General features: G+C 38.0%; 1 protein-coding gene across 2 annotated transcripts in view; it reads right to left on the reverse strand.

Moving 5' to 3' along the window:
• Nucleotides 1-22,249, reverse strand: part of XPR1 (xenotropic and polytropic retrovirus receptor 1) — a 267,712-nt gene that overhangs the window by 82,974 nt on the left and 162,489 nt on the right. For both annotated transcript variants that reach the window (XM_050766256.1, XM_050766266.1), the window contains exon 3: nt 18,551-18,652. In XM_050766256.1, coding sequence (XP_050622213.1) covers nt 18,551-18,652 — 102 coding nt within the window. The remainder of the gene's footprint in view (nt 1-18,550; nt 18,653-22,249) is intronic.

Genomic DNA, 22,249 nt, shown 5'->3' on the forward strand with positions numbered 1-22,249 from the left:
TCCAAGATGTATAATTAGAATAGAACTACTAGGCTGCTGGTAGACTCTCCAGTGATTCTGACCCACGGGTAAGAAACATGATGAAAGGAAGGGCTGTGACAGTTCCTGGAACTTTTCCTATCAAGATAGAACTGCAGAAATTAGTACAACAATCACAGACTTTAAAGACAAAGGGATAGGATATCTACCACATCCTCTCTCAACTCATTTGTTTACACGGAAGTTTGATAAATCTTGGCAAATAACTGGATTGGTGTAAACTAGGTGGTCTCTGTGATGGCAGTTGCTATTCTGGATATGGTATTTTCACTGAGGAAAATCAATACAACCTCTAGCACCTGGCATGCAGCTACGCATCTGATAATGCAGCTACTCACCAGGCAGCAGAGACTAGCACTGAACCCCAGACATGTTACCATTATTCCTTGGGACTGGCCAGCTACCTACTGGCAGGTTGATTGTGTTGGATGTCTTCTATTGGGCAGGGGACAGAGATTTGTCCTCCCTGGAATAAAAGCATTCTTGATATGGATGTACCTTCCCTAGCTATAATGCTTCTCTAGCACCACCATCTCCTGAAATGCTTTATCCACTATCATGGTATTATATACAGCCTTGCTTCTGATCAAGGAACTCATTTCACAGCAACAATAGTAAAAGCAATGGGCTCATAGCCATGGAATAAAATAGTCTTTTATTATATACCCAGAAACAGATGGCCTAATAGAAAAGCTAATCAACGGCCTAACAGAAAAGTTGGGAGACAAGACTCTGAAAGGATGGGGTTCTGTCTTACAGGATACAATAACGAGGCCATATGTCTCCACCATAACCAAAATATCCAGTCTAGGAATCAAGGGGTAGAAGTAGGAGTGGCTCCTCTCAATACTATAATAATCCACTCACATAATTTTTGCTTCCCAATCTACAACTTAAACTCTGACTGTTGGTTAGTTCTCAAGGGGAAAATGCTTCCATCAGAGGAATACAACAATGGTTCCACTGAATTGGAAGATGCAACTGCCACCTGGCCATTTTGGGTTCTTTGTACTATGAAACAATAGACAAAGAAGGGGTTTACTGGCTAAAAGTGACTGATCCTGATTACCAAGGGAAAGGTGAATTGCTGAAACATAATAGGAGCAACAAGGTATGGAACCCAGGAGACTTTGGAACACCTTCGATTACTTCCATGACCAATAATATATGTTAATGGAAAACTACAACAGGCCGGGCATGGTGGCTCACGCCTGTAATCCCAACACTCTGGGAGACTGAGGCAGGTGGATCACTTGAGGCTAGGAGTTCGAGACCAGCCTGACCAACATGGTAAAATCCCGTCTCTACAAAGATTACAAAAATTAGCCGGGTGTGGTGGTGCACGCCTGTGATCCCAGGTGCTCAGAAGGCTGAGGCGTGAGAATCACTTGAACCCAGGAGGTGGAGGGTGCAGTGAGCTGAGATTGTGGCACCACACACTCCAGCCTGGGTGACAGAGTGAGACTATGTCTCAAAAACAAAAAAAAACCTACAGTAATTAATAAAAGAACTATTGAGATTCAGATCCTTTATGAATTAAAGTCTAGGTCATGTCACCCAATAACCAGTTGGGGTTCTGGCTGAGGGCAAAGGAAATATGGAATGGGTCATGGGAAAATAAAGATACCAATTATAACCCCTTTATCTTTTTACTTTGTCTCTTACATCTCTCATATTTTCTTCTCTTTATCAATTTATGTTGCATTCTGAGTAAATTTTCAGCTCTATCTTCTGGTTTATAAATTGTCCCTTTAACTCTACCTAATCTACAGTTTAATTGATCTATTAAGGTACTAATTACCGTGATTATATTTTCATTTGTAAAAGATCTAATTGGTCGTTTAAAAAATATGCCTAGTCAATTTTAATGATTTCTTCTTTATTTATGGTTTTTGTGCTCTCCTTTATGTTTTTAATCATATTAGATACATATTTTTATTATTTTCCTGATAATTTTGTATATTTTATGTGTCACTTTAGTGTTTCGAAGAGATTATTGGATTTCTTTCTAGTCTTCCATATTGTAAAAAACAGAACAATTCACATATTTTAAAATCTCTTACTGAAGTCAACAGAAAATGAATCTCAGGGCTTCTTTTACACATGTTAAGCATTTCTATTGTAAATATGTTTGTCTTATCATCCTTAAGATCAAAAACAGTATAGAACTTCTTGGTGCTTTCTTGGTTCACGATGCCCTTAGTGTTCCAGTAATATTTTCATCTGTCTAGGCCAAAAGAAATAACTAATGCTTCTATTTATTAAGTAGTCAGGTTCAAACAACTTAAGTATTTATGTCCTAATGACTTAGAAGTTATCTGAAAAAATATTACACACAATATGCACACAAACATAAAATGAAATAATACAAGGATTTATCTAAGGGCAACTATAAATTATTCTGCTGACTAAAAACCTCAGGTAAATTAGCCAGAAGACAGAATATCATATGTAATAAGATTGCTTAACTTTAATTGTTAAAAGATTAGTATATAAATTTGCTAATTGTTTAGCGTCCTTAGTCAGAACTGTCAATACATTTACACTTCTCATTACATGCATATTAAAAATGTAAGAAGCCCAAAAATGAAAAGAAAGAGGACTGTTACTTCCTGTGTGCCAACAATAAGTCAAGACACAAATGCCTCTCCATCTGGAAAACTCCTTACTTATTTTGCAAGGCTAATCTCAAACACTGTTTTCTATATAAAGTTTTTCATATTTAACAACTCTCTCAGTCACAAATGAAACTCCCACCTTAGGGCTCTTCTGGGACCACATACATGCAGCCAAAGCACACTACATATAATTCTTCGTTTATGTCTGCTTCACTGACTGAACTCTAAAGGTAACAGTTCTAAAATCTTTATCTTTTTTCATAATGAAAATTTATTTTAAATAATGTTTGAGGTATAACTTACCTACCACAGGATTCATCTACTGTAAACACGCAATTCATTGACTTTTAGTAAATTTATAGAGTTGTGCAATCATCATAAAAACCCAATTTTAGAACAACATTTCTGTCACCTCATATACTTCCATCATGGCCATTAGCTCTCAATCCCCACTTCCAGCCCCTACCCCAGGCAAACACTAATCTGTATTCCATTTCTGTTGAATTGCCTTTTCTGAACATTCCATATAAAAGAATCACACAATATATAATCTTTTGTGTTTGTCTGGGTTCTTTTACTTAGCATGATAATTTTGACATTCATCAATTTTGTACAATGTAAGTCTGTTATACTGAACTCCTTTTATTGCCAAATAGTATTTCATTGTGTGAATATATATTTTGTTTAAATATTCTTCAGTCTGCAGACATTTGAATTGTTTCTAGTTTTTTAAACTATATAAATAATGCTATTAACATTCTCATACAAGTTTTTGTGTGGCCTACCATCATTATCTTTGTACCATAAAGAGCTTGCATATAGTATACTCGATCCATGTTTGTTGAATAATGAATAAATAGGTAAAAGTTCTCTCTAGTAACCTACATTCCCAAATAGAAATGGAGAAGAAATCAACATTTCAGGTGTATTTTGCTACTTTCTTTAAAGTAATGATTCTCTTCCTTAAGGGCATAACTATGTAGAGGAGTCTATGAAAATCCCTGGGTGGGGGTAGGGGAATATAAAGCATATGTAGTTTGAAAAAATCATATTCAATATTACTACAGCTATGGTATGAGATTTTCATATCTATCAAAGGGGTATAGGTTTAAAAAGAATAAGAAATACTGCTTTTGACATCAAGTATCCCAATCTATTTTGTAATGACACTTCAGTTTTCCAGAGCCAGATCGCCAGAAAGCTCAAACACATGGGATTGCACAGAATCTGGAAAAGGGTGTGTGTGTGTGTGTGTGTGTGTGTGTGTGTGTGTGTGTGTGTGTGTGTGTGTGTGTGTGTGTGTGTGTGTGTGTGTGTGTGTGTGTATGAAAGTGTATACTTTGATCTACGATGAATATCTACAAATACACTTATAAAAATGAGGCCAGGCGCAGTGGCTCACGCCTGTAATCCCAACACTTTGGGAGGCCGAGGTGGGTGGATCACGAGGTCTGGAGTTCAAGACCAGCCTAGTCAAGATGGTGAAACTTCGTCTCTACTAAAAATACAAAAAAATTAGCCGGGCGTGGTGGTGGGCGCCTGTAATCCCAGCTACTCAGGAGGCTGAGGCAGAGAATTGCTTGAACCCGGGAGGCAGAGGTTGCAGTGAGCTGAGATCACACCACTGCACTCCAGCCTGGGCGACAAAGCAAGACTCAATCTCAAAATAAATAAATAAGTGAATGAATGAATGAATGAATGAATGAATCTTATGGCTCTTTTTACATATGTTAAACATTTCTATTGCAAATGTGTCTGTCTTATCCTCAAGATCAAAAACAATGTAGAACTTCTAGGTTCTTTCTTGGTTCATGGTGTACTTTGTGTCTCAGTAATATTTTCATGATGCTTCTAGGCCAAAAGAATACCTAATGCTTCTATTTATTAAGTAGTCAGGTTCAAACAACTTAAGTATTTATGTCCTAACAACTTAGAAGCTATCTGAAAAAATATTACACACAATACTTCTAAGCAATTTTATAAATATTGATGAAAATAGACTATTTTGCCAATAAACTACAATTTCTACTTATGCCAGTAAATCAAGTGACCCTGAATATGAGAACAAATATGATTATTTTAATATGTTAACGCCATAGGCTCTCATACTAAATATTTGATAAAAATTTCCAATAACCATTCAAGAATTTTCAAAGAACCTATGTATCCCTCAAAGAGCTAGAATAAGGGTTACCAATATCTTTTGCTTTCACCAAATTCATTGTTCTTTTACTTTTAGAAAAAGTTATTTCAAGAACTACAAGCTATCTTCAGAATGGCAATGCTGTTGTTATGCAATTGAAGAATAATTCTTTCTAAAATAAAATTAATGTCTTAGAGTATTTTTATTATTTGTTTACCTGTCTTACAATATTACTATCTTGCTAATTCAATTTATGGACCTTAGTGTTATTCAAAATATAAAGTAAGTTAATGAGAATGTTGACCCATCACAGATGATTCAGGATAGTTAATCTTGTTACATTACATGCATTTTTTATACTGCTTTTATCTGGAATTCCTACACACTTGAAACTGTGTACCTCAGATACTGAAGTCTGAAATCTGTATGTGAATAAAACATCTAATTTTTCCACTTTTCTCTCTAATCAGCAACTTACTCCTTGATATCTTACAAATTCAGCCTCAAAAGACTATTTGTTATTGTCTTCATCCCCAAATATGTCATGTACTTTAATGCCACTATGCATCTGGATAGATTTTTTTCCCTTGCTTTGAAGCACTAAATTCCACCTCCCCCTACAGCCATCCCCAAACAACCTCCCTTAAGAGCATTTGGCCAATGCCTACACATTTTCAAAGACCCAATTTAAATTTCACTTCTTCTAAAGGCTTTTCCTCAATCCTGCTTTCTTCCTCCAAGTAAAGTCAATGCTTCTTCATGTCAGTTTTCACAGTACTTTGCATAAGTGTAAAATACTAAATGTCATATTGCACATAAACTTTAAAAAATACATAAAATTTGTAAATAAACACAACAGATGTATTTACTAAATAACACTCTGATATTTTCTATTCTACTATATTCTATCTATATTTTTAAAAACATGCCTGTAATGACCCACGTACAGTCGTAGCGCCACAGAACAACATTCTGGTCAACAACTGACAGCATGTACAACAGGAGCCCCGTTAGATATAATACTTTATTTTTACTGTACTTTTTCTATGTTTAGATAAATAAATACCATTGTTTTACAATTGCCTACAGTATTCTCTGTAGTAACATGCTGGACAGTTTTATAGCCTAGGAGCAACAGGCTATATTATATAGGCTACATGTGTAACAGGATAGACCATCTATGTTTGTGTAAGTACACATGATGTTCCCAAAATGAAATCACCTCATGACGTATTTCTCAGAATTATCCCTGTCATTAAGTGACACGTGACTGTATTTTAATTTTCTGACCAATTTATTGGGTTGTGACCTACAATTTTTTTAAAAAATTAATTTACATGATATTGTGTTTGTTTGTGAAGATGCCATTTGGAAACTGTGTTACTCATGACCATAGACATTCCTCATCCTTTCTTTCAGTCTCAGAAAGAAAAAAAGAAAAATAGGAGAGACACAGAACGAAGGAAGGAGAGAAAGAAAATGAGGCTGAGAGAAAAAAAGGGGAGAAAGAAAATGAGTCTGGTTTTCACATGGCTTGTTTTTAATAGAGGCTTATCAAACACTTTTTTTTTTAACAGAATAAAGAAAGGAAAATTTATTGTGGACAATACAAATATTGTAATTGTAATTTCCTTTAGATGTATTAACAAGAAAGCAAGCAAGAGTGGCTGCTTTAATTTCACTTCCCCTACTACCCTCCCTACTCCTTTAAACAGTTCTTAAGTAACCGATTCTACTGTAATGAACTCAAGAGACTCATGACGCAGGAAGACATGTTAAGACATGGGAATTTAAAACAATATACCAACCTATGACCACTCTCATTAAAAATACCTACTTAATCCACATTTTAACACACACACGAGCAAAGAACAAAACCAGTCATTAAGTCATAGTTTAAATACATGCATACTAGACACATGTATCATTTGTAAAATGAACATTTACTATTTCAGTGTAAAAGATTCTAATTATTAATTGCACACATTTAGTGGTATAACAATATACAGTGCCTCAAATTCCTTTTGTATAAAAACAATATAAATCAATAATGAAAAAAACATACAGCAAGACATTGTAAAAGGATTACAGGAATAACAGGAATAAGTATGTAATAAGAATAGCTCTTAGTAACTATTATCTAATTGGTCTTGCATTTATATGAATCAAGAACATATTTTACAGGCAAGAAATAAGTCTGTTTCTATTATAATTTTCCCACTAATAAAACACCAATGCAATTACCTTCCTTCTTCCCTCTCTCCCTCCTATCCTTTTTAGTAAAGAAAGAGACAGCATATTAACACTGCTGTGACTTCCCAATGTCACTGAAGCCAAAAAAAGGCAGCCAGAAAAAAAAATGAAATTATTCAAAAACAAAGAAAAAGCACTTAGCTGTTTCAAAATTCCAGCCAATAAAAGAGGCTTGAATGTTTTGTGAAATATTAGAAGCAACACATATATTCTGACTTTTTTTTTTAACATTAGGCACATAAACACTGTTTAGAAGCTAAGTATTTTTAATAAAGAGAAAAGGCAAACTGGTTTGAAAAAAGTGAAGTGATCAGTTGGATCAGTTGTCCACTGGAAAAAGACATTACTGGTTACCACAAAAAAAAAGGTTTCTAATGGTATAGACTTCAAGATGGATACCTTGTCTAGTGACAGAAGAGATCTAAGAGACTTCCAGGTTAGGGATTAGCAATGTTTTTACCATGAAGAACCTCTCCCTTTCACAATTCCCCTCTTCCTATGATCTTCGAATACTGATTTTATCTATAAATCTAAATAAATGTCATCTAAATAAATGTCAATTTTCAACCAAAGACACATAATAAAAAATAAAGACTAACAAAATAACTTACATCAGGTTTTCTGAATATTGAAAATAGCTTCTGATCCTAACGTGTGGAACCCTACAGGGTTGGGAATCAATCTGCTTGTTTTATAAGTGAGCGCGTGGAAGCCTAGGAAGGTTCAATAGTAAATAGCATCAGCAAGAAAAACATTCCAAATTTTAGCAGCATTCATGCTATATTTTGATTGTTTGGCCTTTTTGATGTGATTAGAAACAGACAAATAAAATACAGCAATTTGTTTCAGGACATTTAAAGTTTTTTAGTCAAAAATATCTCACTTAAAAATGGAGCATTTTTAACTATTTAATGTGTGAGATATAAGTGGGTGGAGGCGGGTTATTAAGCTAAACTCACCCCATATTGTTTACAGTTTTTCTTGTGCCCTAGTGTCTGAGAACTGCAGTCTACAATCTTCTGGGGAGAAGGTTGCTAAATAAGGAGGGAAAAAAGATACTGTTGAGGACCAGAACCAAATTATATTTCTGTCAATCATGTCTTCGTATTACCTACCACTTCCTGATCTGGCAGGAGTCACTCTAGAGACTATCAATTTGTACCAGTGAGGACATCAAGAGACATGCCTCACTGGCCCTGCCAATACACACACAAAACAGAAGTCATCAAATTATAGCACCAAAATTTTTAATAGTAGCTAGCCTAAAATTATTTTTGAGAAGCAACCTAACTTAAAGAAATCATGTTTCAAACTGAGGGTTGCAACCCAGTATGAGGTCATAAAACCAATTTAGTGGATCATAATCAGCATTTAAAAAAAATCGAGGGGGGGGCGCAGCAAGATGGCCAAATAGGAACAGCTCCAGTCTCCAGCTCCCAGCGCGACTGACACAGAAGACAGGTGATTTTTGCATTATCAACTAAGGTACTGGGTTCATCTCACTGGGGAGTGCCGGACAATCGGTGCTGGTCAGCTGCTGCAGCCCGACCAGCGAGAGCTGAAGCAGGGCGAGGCATCGCCTCACCTGGGAAGCGCAAGGGGGAAGGGAATCCCTTTTCCTAGCCAGGGGAACTGAGACACACAACACCTGGAAAATCGGGTAACTCCCACCCCAATACTGTGCTTTAAGCAAACGGGCACACCAGGAGATTATATCCCACATCTGGCCGGGAGGGTCCCACGCCCACAGAGCCTTCCTCATTACTAGCACAGCAGTCTGCGATCTAACCGCAAGGCAGCAGCCAGGCTGGGGGAGGGGCGCCCGCCATTGCTGAGGCTTAAGTAGGTAAACAAAGCCCTGGGAAGATCAAACTGGGTGGAGCTCACAGCAGTTCAAGGAGGCCTGCCAGTCTCTGTAGACTCCACCTTTGGGGACAGGGCACAGCTAAACAACAACGACAACAACAACAACAACAGCAGCAAAAAAGCAGCAGAAACCTCTGCAGACGCAAGCAACTCTGACAGCTTTGAAGAGAGCGGTGGATCTCCCAACACGGAGGTTGAGATCTGAGAACAGACAGACTGCCTGCTCAAGTGGGTCCCTGACCCCTGAGTAGCCTAAATGGGAGACACCCTCCACTAGGGGCAGACTGACACCCCACACCTCACACGGTGGAGTACACCCCTGAGAGGAAGCTTCCAAAGCAAGAATCAGACAGGTACACTCGCTGTTCAGCAGTATTCTATCTTCTGCAGCCTCTGCTGCTGACACCCAGGCAAACAGGGTCTGGAGTGGACCCCAAGCTATCTCCAACAGACCTACAGCTGAGGGTCCTGACTCTTAGAAGGAAAACTAACAAACAGGAAGGACACCCACACCAAAACCCCATCAGTACGTCACCATCATCAAAAACCAGAGGCAGATAAAACCACAAAGATGGGGAAAAAGCAGGGCAGAAAAGCTGGAAATTCAAAAAATAAGAGCACATCTCCCCCTCCAAAGGAATGCAGCTCATCGCCAGCAATGGATCAAAGCTGGATGGAGAATGACTTTGACGAGATAAGAGAAGAAGGATTCAGTCCATCAAACTTCTCAGAGCTAAAGGAGGAATAACGTACCCAGCGCAAAGAAACTAAAAATCTTGAAAAAAGAGTGGAAGAATTGATAACCAGAATAATTAATGCAGAGAAGGCCATAAACGAACGGACAGAGATGAAAACCATGACATGAGAAATTCGTGACAAATGCACAAGCTTCAGTAACCGACTCGATCAACTGGAAGAAAGAGTATCAGCGATTGAGGATCAAATGAATGAAATGAGGCGAGAAGAGAAATCTAAAGAAAAAAGAAGAAAAAGAAATGAAAAAAGCCTGCAAGAAGTATGGGATTATGTAAAAAGACCAAATCTACGTCTGATTGGGGTGCCTGAAAGTGAGGGGGAAAATGGAAGCAAGTTGGAAAACACTCTTCAGGATATCATCCAGGAGAACTTCCCCAACCTAGTAGGGCAGGCCAACATTCAAATTCAGGAAATACAGAGAACGCCACAAAGATACTCCTCGAGAAGAGCAACTCCAAGACACATAATTGCTAGATTCACCAAAGTTGAAATGAAGGAAAAAATCTTAAGGGCAGCCAGAGAGAAAGGTCGGGTTACCCACAAAGGGAAGCCCATCAGACTAACAGCAGATCTCTTGGCAGAAACTCTACAAGCCAGAAGAGAGTGGGGGCCAATATTCAACATTCTTAAAGAAAAGAATTTTAAACCCAGAATTTCATATCCAGCCAAACTAAGTTTCATAAGTGAAGGAGAAATAAAATCCTTTACAGATAAGCAAATGCTTAGAGATTTTGTCACCACCAGGCCTCTCTTACAAGAGACCCTGAAGGAAGCACTAAACATGGAAAGGAACAACCGGTACCAGCCATTGCAAAAACATGCCAAAATGTAAAGACCATCAAGGCTAGGAAGAAACTGCATCAACTAACGAGCAAAATAACCAGTTAATATCATAATGGCAGGATCAAGTTCACACATAACAATATTAACCTTAAATGTAAATGGACTAAATGCTCCAATTAAAAGACATAGACTGGCAAACTGGATAAAGAGTCAAGACCCATCAGTCTGCTGTATTCAGGAGACCCATCTCACATGCAGAGACATACATAGGCTCAAAATAAAGGGATGGAGGAAGATCTACCAAGCAAATGGAGAACAAAAAAAAAGCAGGGGTTGCAATACTAGTCTCTGATAAAACAGACTTTAAACCATCAAAGATCAAAAGAGACAAAGAAGGCCATTTACCATTAAAAGGGATCAATTCAACAGGAAGAGCTAACTATCCTAAATATATATGCACCCAATACAGGAGCACCCAGATTCATAAAGCAAGTCCTTAGAGACTTACAAAGAGACTTAGACTCCCATACAATAATAATGGGAGACTTCAACACCCCACTGTCAACATTAGACAGAACAACGAGACAGAAAGTTAAAAAGGATATCCAGGAATTGAACTCATCTCTGCAGCAAGCAGACCTAATAGACATCTACAGAACTCTCCACCCCAAATCAACAGAATATACATTCTTCTCAGCACCACATCGCACTTATTCCAAAATTGACCACATAGTTGGAAGTAAAGCACTCCTCGGCAAATGTACAAGAACAGAAATTATAACAAACTGTCTCTCAGACCACAGTGCAATCAAACTAGAACGCAGGACTAAGAAACTCAATCAAAACCGCTCAACTACATGGAAACTGAATAACCTGCTCCTGAATGACTACTGGGTACACAACGAAATGAAGGCAGAAATAAAGATGTTCTTTGAAACCAATGAGAACAAAGATACAACATACCAGAATCTCTGGGACACATTTAAAGCAGTGTCTAGAGGGAAATTTATAGCACTAAATGCCCATAAGAGAAAGCTGGAAAGATCTAAAATTGACACTCTAACATCACAATTAAAAGAATTAGAGAAGCAAGAGCAAACACATTCAAAAGCCAGCAGAAGGCAAGAAATAACTAAGATCAGAGCAGAACTGAAGGAGATAGAGACACAAAAAACCCTCCAAAAAATCAATGAATCCAGGAGCTGGTTTTTTGAAAAGATCAACAAAATTGACAGACTGCTAGCAAGACTAATAAAGAAGAAAAGAGAGAAGAATCAAATAGACGCAGTAAAAAATGATAAAAGGGATATCACCACCGACCCCACAGAAATACAAACTACCATCAGAGAATACCATAAACACCTCTATGCAAATAAACTAGAAAATCTAGAAGAAATGGATAATTTCCTGGACACTTACACTCTCCCAAGACTAAACCAGGAAGAAGCTGAATCCCTGAATAGACCTATAGCAGGCTCTGAAATTGAGGCAATAATTAATAGCCTATCAACCAAAAAAAGTCCAGGACCAGATGGATTCACAGCTGAATTCTACCAGAGGTACAAGGAGGAGCTGGAACCATTCCTTCTGAAACTATTCCAATCAATAGAAAAAGAGGGAATCCTCCCTAACTCATTTTATGAGGCCAACATCATCCTGATACCAAAGTCTGGCAGAGACACAACAAAAAAAGAGAATTTTAGATCAATATCCCTGATGAATATCGATGCAAAAATCCTCAATAAAATACTGGCAAACCGGATCCAGCAGCACATCAAAAAGCTTATCCACCATGATCAAGTTGGCTTCATCCCTGGGATGCAAGGCTGGTTCAACATACGCAAATCAATAAACGTAATCCAGCATATAAACAGAACCAAAGACAAAAACCACATGATTATCTCAATAGATGCAGAAAAGGCTTTTGACAAAATTCAACAGCCCTTCATGCTAAAAACTCTCAATAAATTCGGTATTGATGGAACGTATCTCAAAATCATAAGAGCTATTTATGACAAACCCAAAGCCAATATCATACAGAATGGGCAAAAACTGGAAGCACTAGCCAGTTTGAAAACTGGCACAAGACAGGGATGCCCTCTCTCACCACTCCTATTCAACATAATGTTGGAAGTTCTCGCTAGGGCAATCAGGCAAGAGAAAGAAATCAAGGGTATTCAGTTAGGAAAAGAAGAAGTCAAATTGTCCCTCTTTGCAGATGACATGATTGTATATTTAGAAAACCCCATTGTCGCAGCCCAAAATCTCCTTAAGCTGATAAGAAACTTCAGCAAAGTCTCAGGATACAAAATTAATGTGCAAAAATCACAAGCATTCTTATACACCAGTAACAGACAGACAGAGAGCCAAATCATGAATGAACTTCCATTCACAATTGCTTCAAAGAGAATAAAATACCTAGGAATCCAACTTACAAGGGATGTAAAGGACCTCTTCAAGGAGAACTACAAACCACTGCTCAGTGAAATAAAAGAGGACATAAACAAATGGAAGAACATACCATGCTCATGGATAGGAAGAATCAATATTGTGAAAATGGCCGTACTGCTCAAGGTAATTTATAGATTCAATGCCATCCGCCTCAAGCTACCAATGAGTTGCTTCACAGAACTGGAAAAACTGCTTTAAAGTTCATATGGAACCAAAAAAGAGCCCACATCTCCAAGACAATCCTAAGTCAAAAGAACAAAGCTGGAGGCATCACACTACCTGACTTCAAACTATACTACAAGACTACAGGAACCAAAACAGCATGGTACTGGTACCAAAACAGAGATATAGAGCAATGGAACAGAACAGAGTCCTCAGAAATAATACCACACATCTACAGCCATCTGATCTTTGATAAACCTGACAAAAACAAGAAATGGAGAAAGGATTCCCTATTTAATAAATGGTGCTGGGATAATTGGCTAGCCATAAGTAGAAAGCTGAAACTGGATCCTTTCCTTACTCCTTATACAAAAATTAATTCAAGATGGATCAGAGACTTAAATGTTAGACCTAATACCATAAAAACCCTAGAAGAAAACCTAGGTAATACCATTCAGGACATAGGCATGGGCAAGGACTTCATGTCTAAAACACCAAAAGCAATGACAACAAAAGCCAAAATTGACAAATGGGATCTAATTAAACTAAAGAGCTTCTGCACAGCAAAAGAAACTACCATCAGAGTGAACAGGCAACCTACAGAACGGGAGAAAATTTTTGCAATCTACTCATCTGACAAAGGGCTAATACCCAGAACCTACAAAGAACTCAAACAAATTTACAAGAAAAAAACAAACAACCCCATCAAAAAGTGGGCAAAGGATATGAACAGACATTTCTCAAAAGAGGACATTCATATAGCCAACAGACATATGAAAAAATGCTCATCATCTCTGGCCATCAGAGAAATGCAAATCAAAACCACAATGAGATACCATCTCACACCAGTTAGAATGGCAATCATTAAAAAGTCAGGAAACAACAGGTGCTGGAGAGGATGTGGAGAAATAGGAACACTTTTACACTGTTGGTGGGACCGTAAACTAGTTCAACCATTATGGAAAACAGTATGGCGATTCCTCAAGGATCTAGAACTAGAAGTACCATAGGACCCAGCCATCCCATTACTGCGTATATACCCTAAGGATTACAAATCATGCTGCGATAAAGACACATGCACACGTTTGTTTACTGCGGCACTATTCACAATAGCAAAGACTTGGAATCAACCCAAATGTCCATCAGTGACAGACTGGATTAAGAAAATGTGGCACATATACACCATGGAATACTATGCAGCTATAAAAAAGGATGAGTTTGTGTTCTTTGTAGGGACATGGATGCAGCTGGAAAGCATCATTCTCAGCAAACTATCGCAAGAACAGAAAACCAAACACCGCATGTTCTCACTCATAGGTGGGAACTGAACAATGAGATCACTTGGACACAGGAAGGGGAACATCACACACCGGGGCCTATCACGGGGAGGGGGGAGGGAGGAGGGATTGCATTGGGAGTTATACCTGATGTAAATGATGAGTTGATGGGTGCTGACGAGTTGATGGGTGCAGCACACCAACATGGCACAAGTATACATATGTAACAAACCTGCACGTTATGCACATGTACCCTAGAACTTAAAGTGTAATAAAAAAAAATCGAACAGAATAGAAAAATATAGAAAACAGAATATACTACAAGTACTAAAGATAAGTACTGTTTCATGAAAAAAATCTTAAATTATTTAAATACATTGTGTAGTCACACACATATAGATGCATACAAACATATATAAAACAAATGTATCGTATATGTGTGCTGGGTCATAATGGATTTTTTTTTTTTACTATAACTCAAAATATAAAAAGTGTCTACTGGCCAGGTGCAGTGGCTCATGCCTGTAATCCCAGCACTTTGGGAGGCCGAGGGTGGTGGATCACCTGAGGTCAGGAGTTCAAGACCTGCCTGGCCAACATGGTGAAACCCCATCTCTACTAAAAATAAAAATAAAAAATTAGCCAGGTGTGTGGCACATGCCTGTAGTTCCAACTACGCCGGAGGCTGAGGCAGGAGGATCACTTGAACCGGGAGGCAGAGGTTGCCGTGAGCCAAGATCACACCACTGCACTCTAGCCTAGAGTTGAGACCCTGTCTCAAAAACAAACAAAAAAAAAACAAAGTACTACCAACAGTAGATATTTTTCTTCATAAACCAAGAAGCATTTTCTATTCTTTGTGAAACAAATCATCCATTTAGAGTTAACCTTAAGAGATTCTTCTTTTTCAAAAAAATGTCATAGTAAAAGAAAAAAGCTAATAAACTTGATTTTATATATTCATAGTTTACAGCCTTACATCATTTCCAATACCCTTTCTCAATCTAAACATCTGTTTCATTGCAAATGCCCTCCTCTTTTAGTCTCCTCCTCCTCCTGCTATATGGTCTTCTCTGTCTACAACGCTGATTCCTCTTAATCCTGCTATCTCCTAATTATAGAAATTTTCTTTCTCCTTGAGAACACTGCAATCCCTTCTGTACATTTTTCCCTTGCAGAAAATCTACCTGTTTGCATGGCTTTAAATAATATTTATATTTTGACTGGGCACGGTGGCTCACACCTGTAATCCCAGCCCTTTGGGAGGCCGAGGCAGGTGGATCACGAAGTCAGGAGATCGAGACCATCCTGGCTAACATGGTGAAACTCCGTCTCAACTAAAAATACAAAAAAAATTAGCCAGGCATGGTGGCGGGTACCTGTAGTCCCAGCTACTCAGGAGGCTGAGGCAGGAGAATGGCATGAACCTGGGAGGCGGAGTTTACAGTGAGCCGAGATTATACCACTGCACTCCAGCCTGGGCAACAGAGCAAGACTCTGTCTCAAAAAAAAAAAAAAAAAAAAAAAAAAAATTTATATTTTGTCTCTGTCTTCTAGGTGCCTCTATCCTTGTGAAAGAGACATATATACATGCTGTGCTCTTTCATGGCTCTTGCTTGTGCATAAACTATTCCCTCTGCCAAAGGAAAAAGCCTAGCTACAAATGAAAGATGAGGAGGAGGAGGATATAAAGTTAAGAAATTTGCTTGCTCATTTTTTTTTTTGAAGGGAATGACTTGCTAAGGAGATTGAATCAACAAAAAGGGAAGTTATATTTATTTAATAATTCTTAGAGGAAATAATTACTGGAGCAAGGTCTTGAAGAGTTGAAATTTAGTCAGTAGTTGTAAAGATCTCAGATGGAATAAAGACGGATATATCTCTTCTACAAAGATTGGAGGAATATAAATAAGGATGAGAATGTCTATAGGCATTTGGGAGAGAGGTGCAGATATAATACCATATATCTGCATGGCATTATACATCAACAGAAGCTGATGGCCTTTATTTTTATTTGTAAAGCAGCAGGTATAATGAGCATGATGGGGAAGGTGGTGGGGTTAGAGAATTCTGGAGAACGATACAAAGTTTACAAAAGCACTTTGGAGCATGAAAGAGGATACTGATTAGGATGCGCAGGAAGCTTTGAGGGTGTAGTTAAGGGTGCAACAATGAATTGATTGTGGTTCCAATTTCTTCTGCTGTTGTCCTACGCAGCCTCTGGGGTAGGCATGAAGAAGGTAAAGGATCAATTGATTGAGTTTTACTAGGCAGATGCAACATAAGGCAATGAGGGCAAAGGGATTAAAAACACAGGTGTCAAAATGGTTAAAATGATTGATGGAGAAGAAAATAATTCTGGCTGGGTGTGGTGGCCATGCCTATAATCCCTGCACTTAGGAAGACAGAGGCAAGAAGATAGCTTGAGCACAGGAATTCAAGACCTGCCTGGGCAACATAGTGAGACCCCATTCTCCAAAGAAAGGAAAAAAGAAGACAAAAAAAAAGTAGGAAATAATTATAAGAGGTGTATGATAAACTGAAATAAAATGGGAGAGTCAAGAAACTAGAGCTCTGTGACATGGAAAAACATATTAAAGGAGTAGGGGAGTAAAAAGCTAAAAGGCTGGGAAAAATGGTCATAGATTCATATTAGGTTTTGGTATTTTAGAGGAGAGGAATTCTGGGTGATGGGTATGGCTATGTGTGTATGGGGCTAAAGTACAGTGTAACTGAAAATGACTGTCCACAAGGACAATGAAGTCATCCAGCATGATACGAAAAATTAAGATAGAGATTGACTGGGAGCCAGGAGTCCAAGTTCACAGTGAGCAACCAAGAGGTCAGCAGATGCTAACGAACAGGAGTGGCAGAAATAGAACAATACTGATGCTTAGAAGAAGATTCATTTTTATAGAAATACACAGAAATGCTGATTTGGAAGAACAATGGTAGCTAAGAGAATGCTGGACTCAGTCTCTTGTCTTCTGGCAGCTCTTTCTCACTGACTCTTTTTACCTTTTTCCATCTCCTGACTCTCAATACTCTATAAAAGAGAACGATCAGCCTCTAGTTGAAGGGGCTGCTGAAAAAGGTTATCTGAGTAAGATGCTTCCAGAAGTTGTGGACAAGCCAGGAAAAAAGTCATCCAAAAAACAAATTAGTAAAGTCATGAAACTATTCATCTTTAGACTAATTCACACTAATATCTGGTTTATGATTATGCTAGTTATAAGATTATGGTATTTCCAAAGTCTTTGCCAAGAGATGAGAGTATATTCTCAATAGCAGGCATGTAATTTACATATTAAATATGAAAAGAAAAAATAGAGTAATTTTATATTTTTGATATTAAATACAATTACAGACTAAAATTTTTTTCATAAATTACTGCTCAGGGGATAGATACATTACATTCAAAGGGATAGGTATTCCAGTTACTAGGCTGTAAATTTGGCAGTGTAACAGGAACTATGTGTAAGGTTTCGAGTCTAGACGAAATATCCTTCTGAATTGAACTCACTTTGTTCAGATTCTGTACTCATGAAACTATCTGATTATTAACTAGGTCTCACAGGACTCTTGATGTCTAAGGTAGTGCTCTAGAGTAACGTTTCCAAAATTTTTCACTATAAAGACATTGTTTTACTAATATATATTAGGTACGTTACAACAATACATGTATGAAAAATAAAATTCAAAAGACTCAGACATAAATTTATATAAGTTCCAACATTTTCTTCTCACATTCCAATGGCATACTGTAGATGCTACTCTGGAGGCCAGTGCTTTAGAGAAATAAGTATGAGTGTTCTAGGCAATGAAAAGGTATAAAACTGCCATCATTGATAAGCTGGAACTATGTAATTCATCTCTGGCTAAAATGATAATATCAAGTTTCTGACTCTTTAAGCTTTGAACTGGGCCACAGTGAAGCTATACCAAGCTACTGCCTCTCAATGAAGTCCCAATATCCTTTTGACTGAAGATTCTAGGCAATGACCACAGAAAGCTTAAACATTGAGAAACCAGATGTGTTCTTATCCCAGCTAAGAAAATACCTCTTAAGTGTAGTATAGTAAGGAAAACAAGACTCAATTTAAAAACAATGATCATTGATCAGAAGTTTCAACAATGATATGGTATAATTTATCCTTCCCTAGCAGGAAAAAAAAAAAAAAAAAAGTCTCTTAATTACTCACCTGAATAAAATGTGTTGATTTTGGCAAGTTCTTTTTCACAGGTTTGGAAAAATTTCTCTTCAAACTTGGCAAAATACCTCTTTACTGTGTCCTCATCTGTAACTGAAAGACAGGAAAATGATATTTAAATTTAATGCCCAAAGGCCAATTGAGAAAACTAAGGAAACAAAAACTAAGAATACTTTTTGAGTTTTTAAAATGACAACTTTATATATATTTCTCTGAAAAAATGAATTGTGAACCATATTAAGAAAAGACTAATCAAAGGCCTCTTCAGGCCAAGTGCGGTGGCTCATGCCTGTAATCCCAGTACTTCCGGGGGCCAAGGCGGGCAGATCACTTGAGGTCAGGCGTTCAAGACCAGCCTGGCCAACATGGTGAAACCCCGTCTCTACTAAAAATACAAAACTTAGCTGGGCGTGGTGGTGGGCACCTGTAATCCCACCTACTTGGGAGGCTGAGGGAGGTGGAGGCTGCAGTGAGCCAAGATTGCACTACTGCACTCCATCCTGGGTAACAGAGCAAGACCCCATTTCAAAAACACAGAAACAAAAACAAAACAAAAAAACCTCTTCATAAGACCACACACAAGCCTTCTTTAAGTGAATGAGAGTTTCCTAAAGCTCTACTATAATAAATTTATAATGTGGGAGAAAATAAGGTTCTAAGACTGTAGAAGAGAAAAAAAACTGTAGACAGAATTGATCAAGGAAGATTCAAGGTACTAGGGGCTGAGCGGAGTAGAATTCATTCAGCAAGAGAATAAATATCTCGGGGAAGGAAAAAATGCAAAGCAAAGGTATGAAGACATGAATGTATAATATGTTTCTGGGGAAAACGAGTTGATTTTATTCTATATTAAATTGCTATCTATTTTACTTTAACTGTACCACATACAGAGAAAGAAGTGTGCACTGAATAGTGTAAATTACAAGTTCCAAACCTTCAGGAGCTGGGAAAGTAACATAAATGTGTTGAGCAAGTAGATGATTGTGCAAACGTGGTGAGAAATGACAAAGTGACACCTTCAGGAGAAGGAGTGGTTGGGATTCTGACAAGCTGGAAAGGATATGTCTGTCTAGTTGCTGCCATGTGGTGATGTTGGCCCAGTTTGTCAAATCTTTCCATTTTTCAGGAGAAGCTATAAATCCAGATATTTTAAAAACACTGTGTGGGCCAATCAATACATGTCTCTGCAGGCTGGATTCACTTTGTCAGTTCTGTCATGTAGCCTATCAACCTACTGAATCCCATATGTAGAGATATATGTAACTTCAGGAACCCAAGCCTAAAAGGGTAGGTTTCTTGGCCAAGTGAGATCTATGTAGACTCTCTAGATGCTAATAATATTAATAATGCACACGTATGTTCATTGCAGCACTATTCACAATAGCAAAGACTTGGAATCAACCCAAATGCCCATCAGTGACAGACTGGATTAAGAAAATGTGGCACATATACACCATGGAACACTATGCAGCCATCAAAAAGGATGAGTTTGTGTCCTTTGTAGGGACATGGATGCAGCTGGAAACCATCATTCTTAGCAAACTATCACAAGAACAGAAAACCAAACACCGCATGTTCTCACTCATAGGTGGGAACTGAACAATGAGATCACTTGGACTCAGGAAGGGGAACATCACACACCGGGGCCTATCATGGGGAGGGGGGAGGAGGGAGGGATTGCATTGGGAGTTATACCTGATGTAAATGACGAGTTGATGGGTGCAGCACACCAACATGGCACAAGTATACATATGTAACAAACCTGCACGTTGTGCACATGTACCCTACAACTTAAAGTATAATAATAATAAATAAATTAAAAATAATAATAATAATATAGAACTATCCTATTTCTGGATCTCTGAGGTACTCTAAGATTGAAAAGTGTAGAAAAAGTATAGGTTCCTTTCTGAGCCCCAGGTCCCCCAAAACTCAGTGCAGTCCCAGAAACTCTTAAAATACTCCACCTGTCTAGGAATAAGGAAAATGGTCCAAAAGCAGTATGTGATACGCATACACATATACATAAATTCATATTATTGCATGGTATAATTTGTAGTACCAGAGATATTTTAAAGAAAAACAAGGCCGGGCGCGGTGGCTCACACCTGTAATCCCAGCACTTTGGGAGGCCAAGATGGGCGGATCACGAGGTCAGGAGATCGAGACCATCCTGGCTAACACGGTGAAACCCCGTCTCTACCAAAAAATACAAAAAACTAGCCGGGCGAGGTGGCGGGCGCTTGTAGTCCCAGCTACTCGGGAGGCTAAGGCAGGAGAATGGCGTAAACCCGGGAGGTGGAGCTTGCAGTGAGCTGAGATCCGGCCACTGTACCCCAGCCTGGGAGACAGAGCAAGACTCCGTCTCAAAAAACAAACAAAAAGAAAAACAAAAGCTTAAGGTTCTAAAAAGCATGCTGAATCCATTCATTTTATTTGAATAACACTGCACAAAACTTTTATTTAAACATACCTGCTTCTCTAATTCATATGCTTTAGACCTGAGCAGATAATGCAGGATGTTGTATTGATTCTGCAGTAAAACAGGATGGCCACTTTAAACTCCGCAGTCTAGGTACAATAAGGGCTACAGCTGCCCAAGGTCATTGGGAATTATTTTTTTCAAAGCATGAAGCAGGCCACAGCTTTTTCTTTCTTTCTTTCTTTCCTTCTTTTTTTTTTTTTTAAAGCTGAGTTTGAGTTAAGGAAACTCCATGGTAACAGATGCAGCTCTTACAATAGCATCTGAATAGCTGATTTAAAATAAGAGTAACAGCTTATTCTAATTAATTACCTAATTATTTTTATTTTATTCTCTATTGTTAGGAAAGAAAACCCAAAAGTAAAACATGGGCTTGGTTGGTCATATTTACTGTGTTTTCCTCTTAACAGACAACTTTTATTAACATAAAGCAATAGAAATACAACTGTTCAGCAAAATGATTTAAACATAGCTTCTGTTCTTAAAATAATTTTTAATATATATTAATGTTCACATAGGTTGTATATTCAACATCAGCTATTTATAGTATGACCAAGAATTCAGAAACAAAAAATCTAGGCCTCTGAGAAACTAAAATATACATAAACTCCATGTGTTAAAGCATGAATATTCTACCCATGAATCAGTCTCCTAAGAATTTATTTCTTTGCTTTAAAGATTTTTTATCTGGCCAGGTGTGATGGCTCATGCCTGTAATCCCAGCATTTTGGGAGGCCGAGGCAGAGGGGATCACCTGAGGTCAGAAGTTCAAGACCAGCCTGACCAACATGGTGAAACCCTGTCCTGTCTCTGCTAAAAATATAAAAATTAGTTGGGCATGGTGGCTCCTGCCTGTAATCCTAGCTACTCGGGAGGCTGAGGCAGGAGAATTGCTTGAACCTGGGCGGAGGTGGAGGTTGCAGTGAGCTGAGATCCCACCACTGGACTCCAGCCTGGGTGACAGAGCAAGACTTCATCTCAAAAGGAAAAAAAAAAAAAAGAAGAGAGAAAGATTGTTTTATCTAAAACACCGGCAGTTTGTTTAGTTTTCTAGTTCAGACATAAAATAGCCACTAATCAGAAGAAGGTAGAGTAAGGTTACAGTAACATGCACACACACAGACCAAGAAAAAAAAAAAAAAAACTAACAGAGAGAAGGAGAAAAATATAAATAAAAACAGCAAGAATTGTGTGCAAAATAAGTTAAA

Source organism: Macaca thibetana, chromosome 1, assembly GCF_024542745.1.
Source record: "Macaca thibetana thibetana isolate TM-01 chromosome 1, ASM2454274v1, whole genome shotgun sequence".
NCBI classification, from domain to species: Eukaryota; Metazoa; Chordata; class Mammalia; order Primates; family Cercopithecidae; genus Macaca; species Macaca thibetana.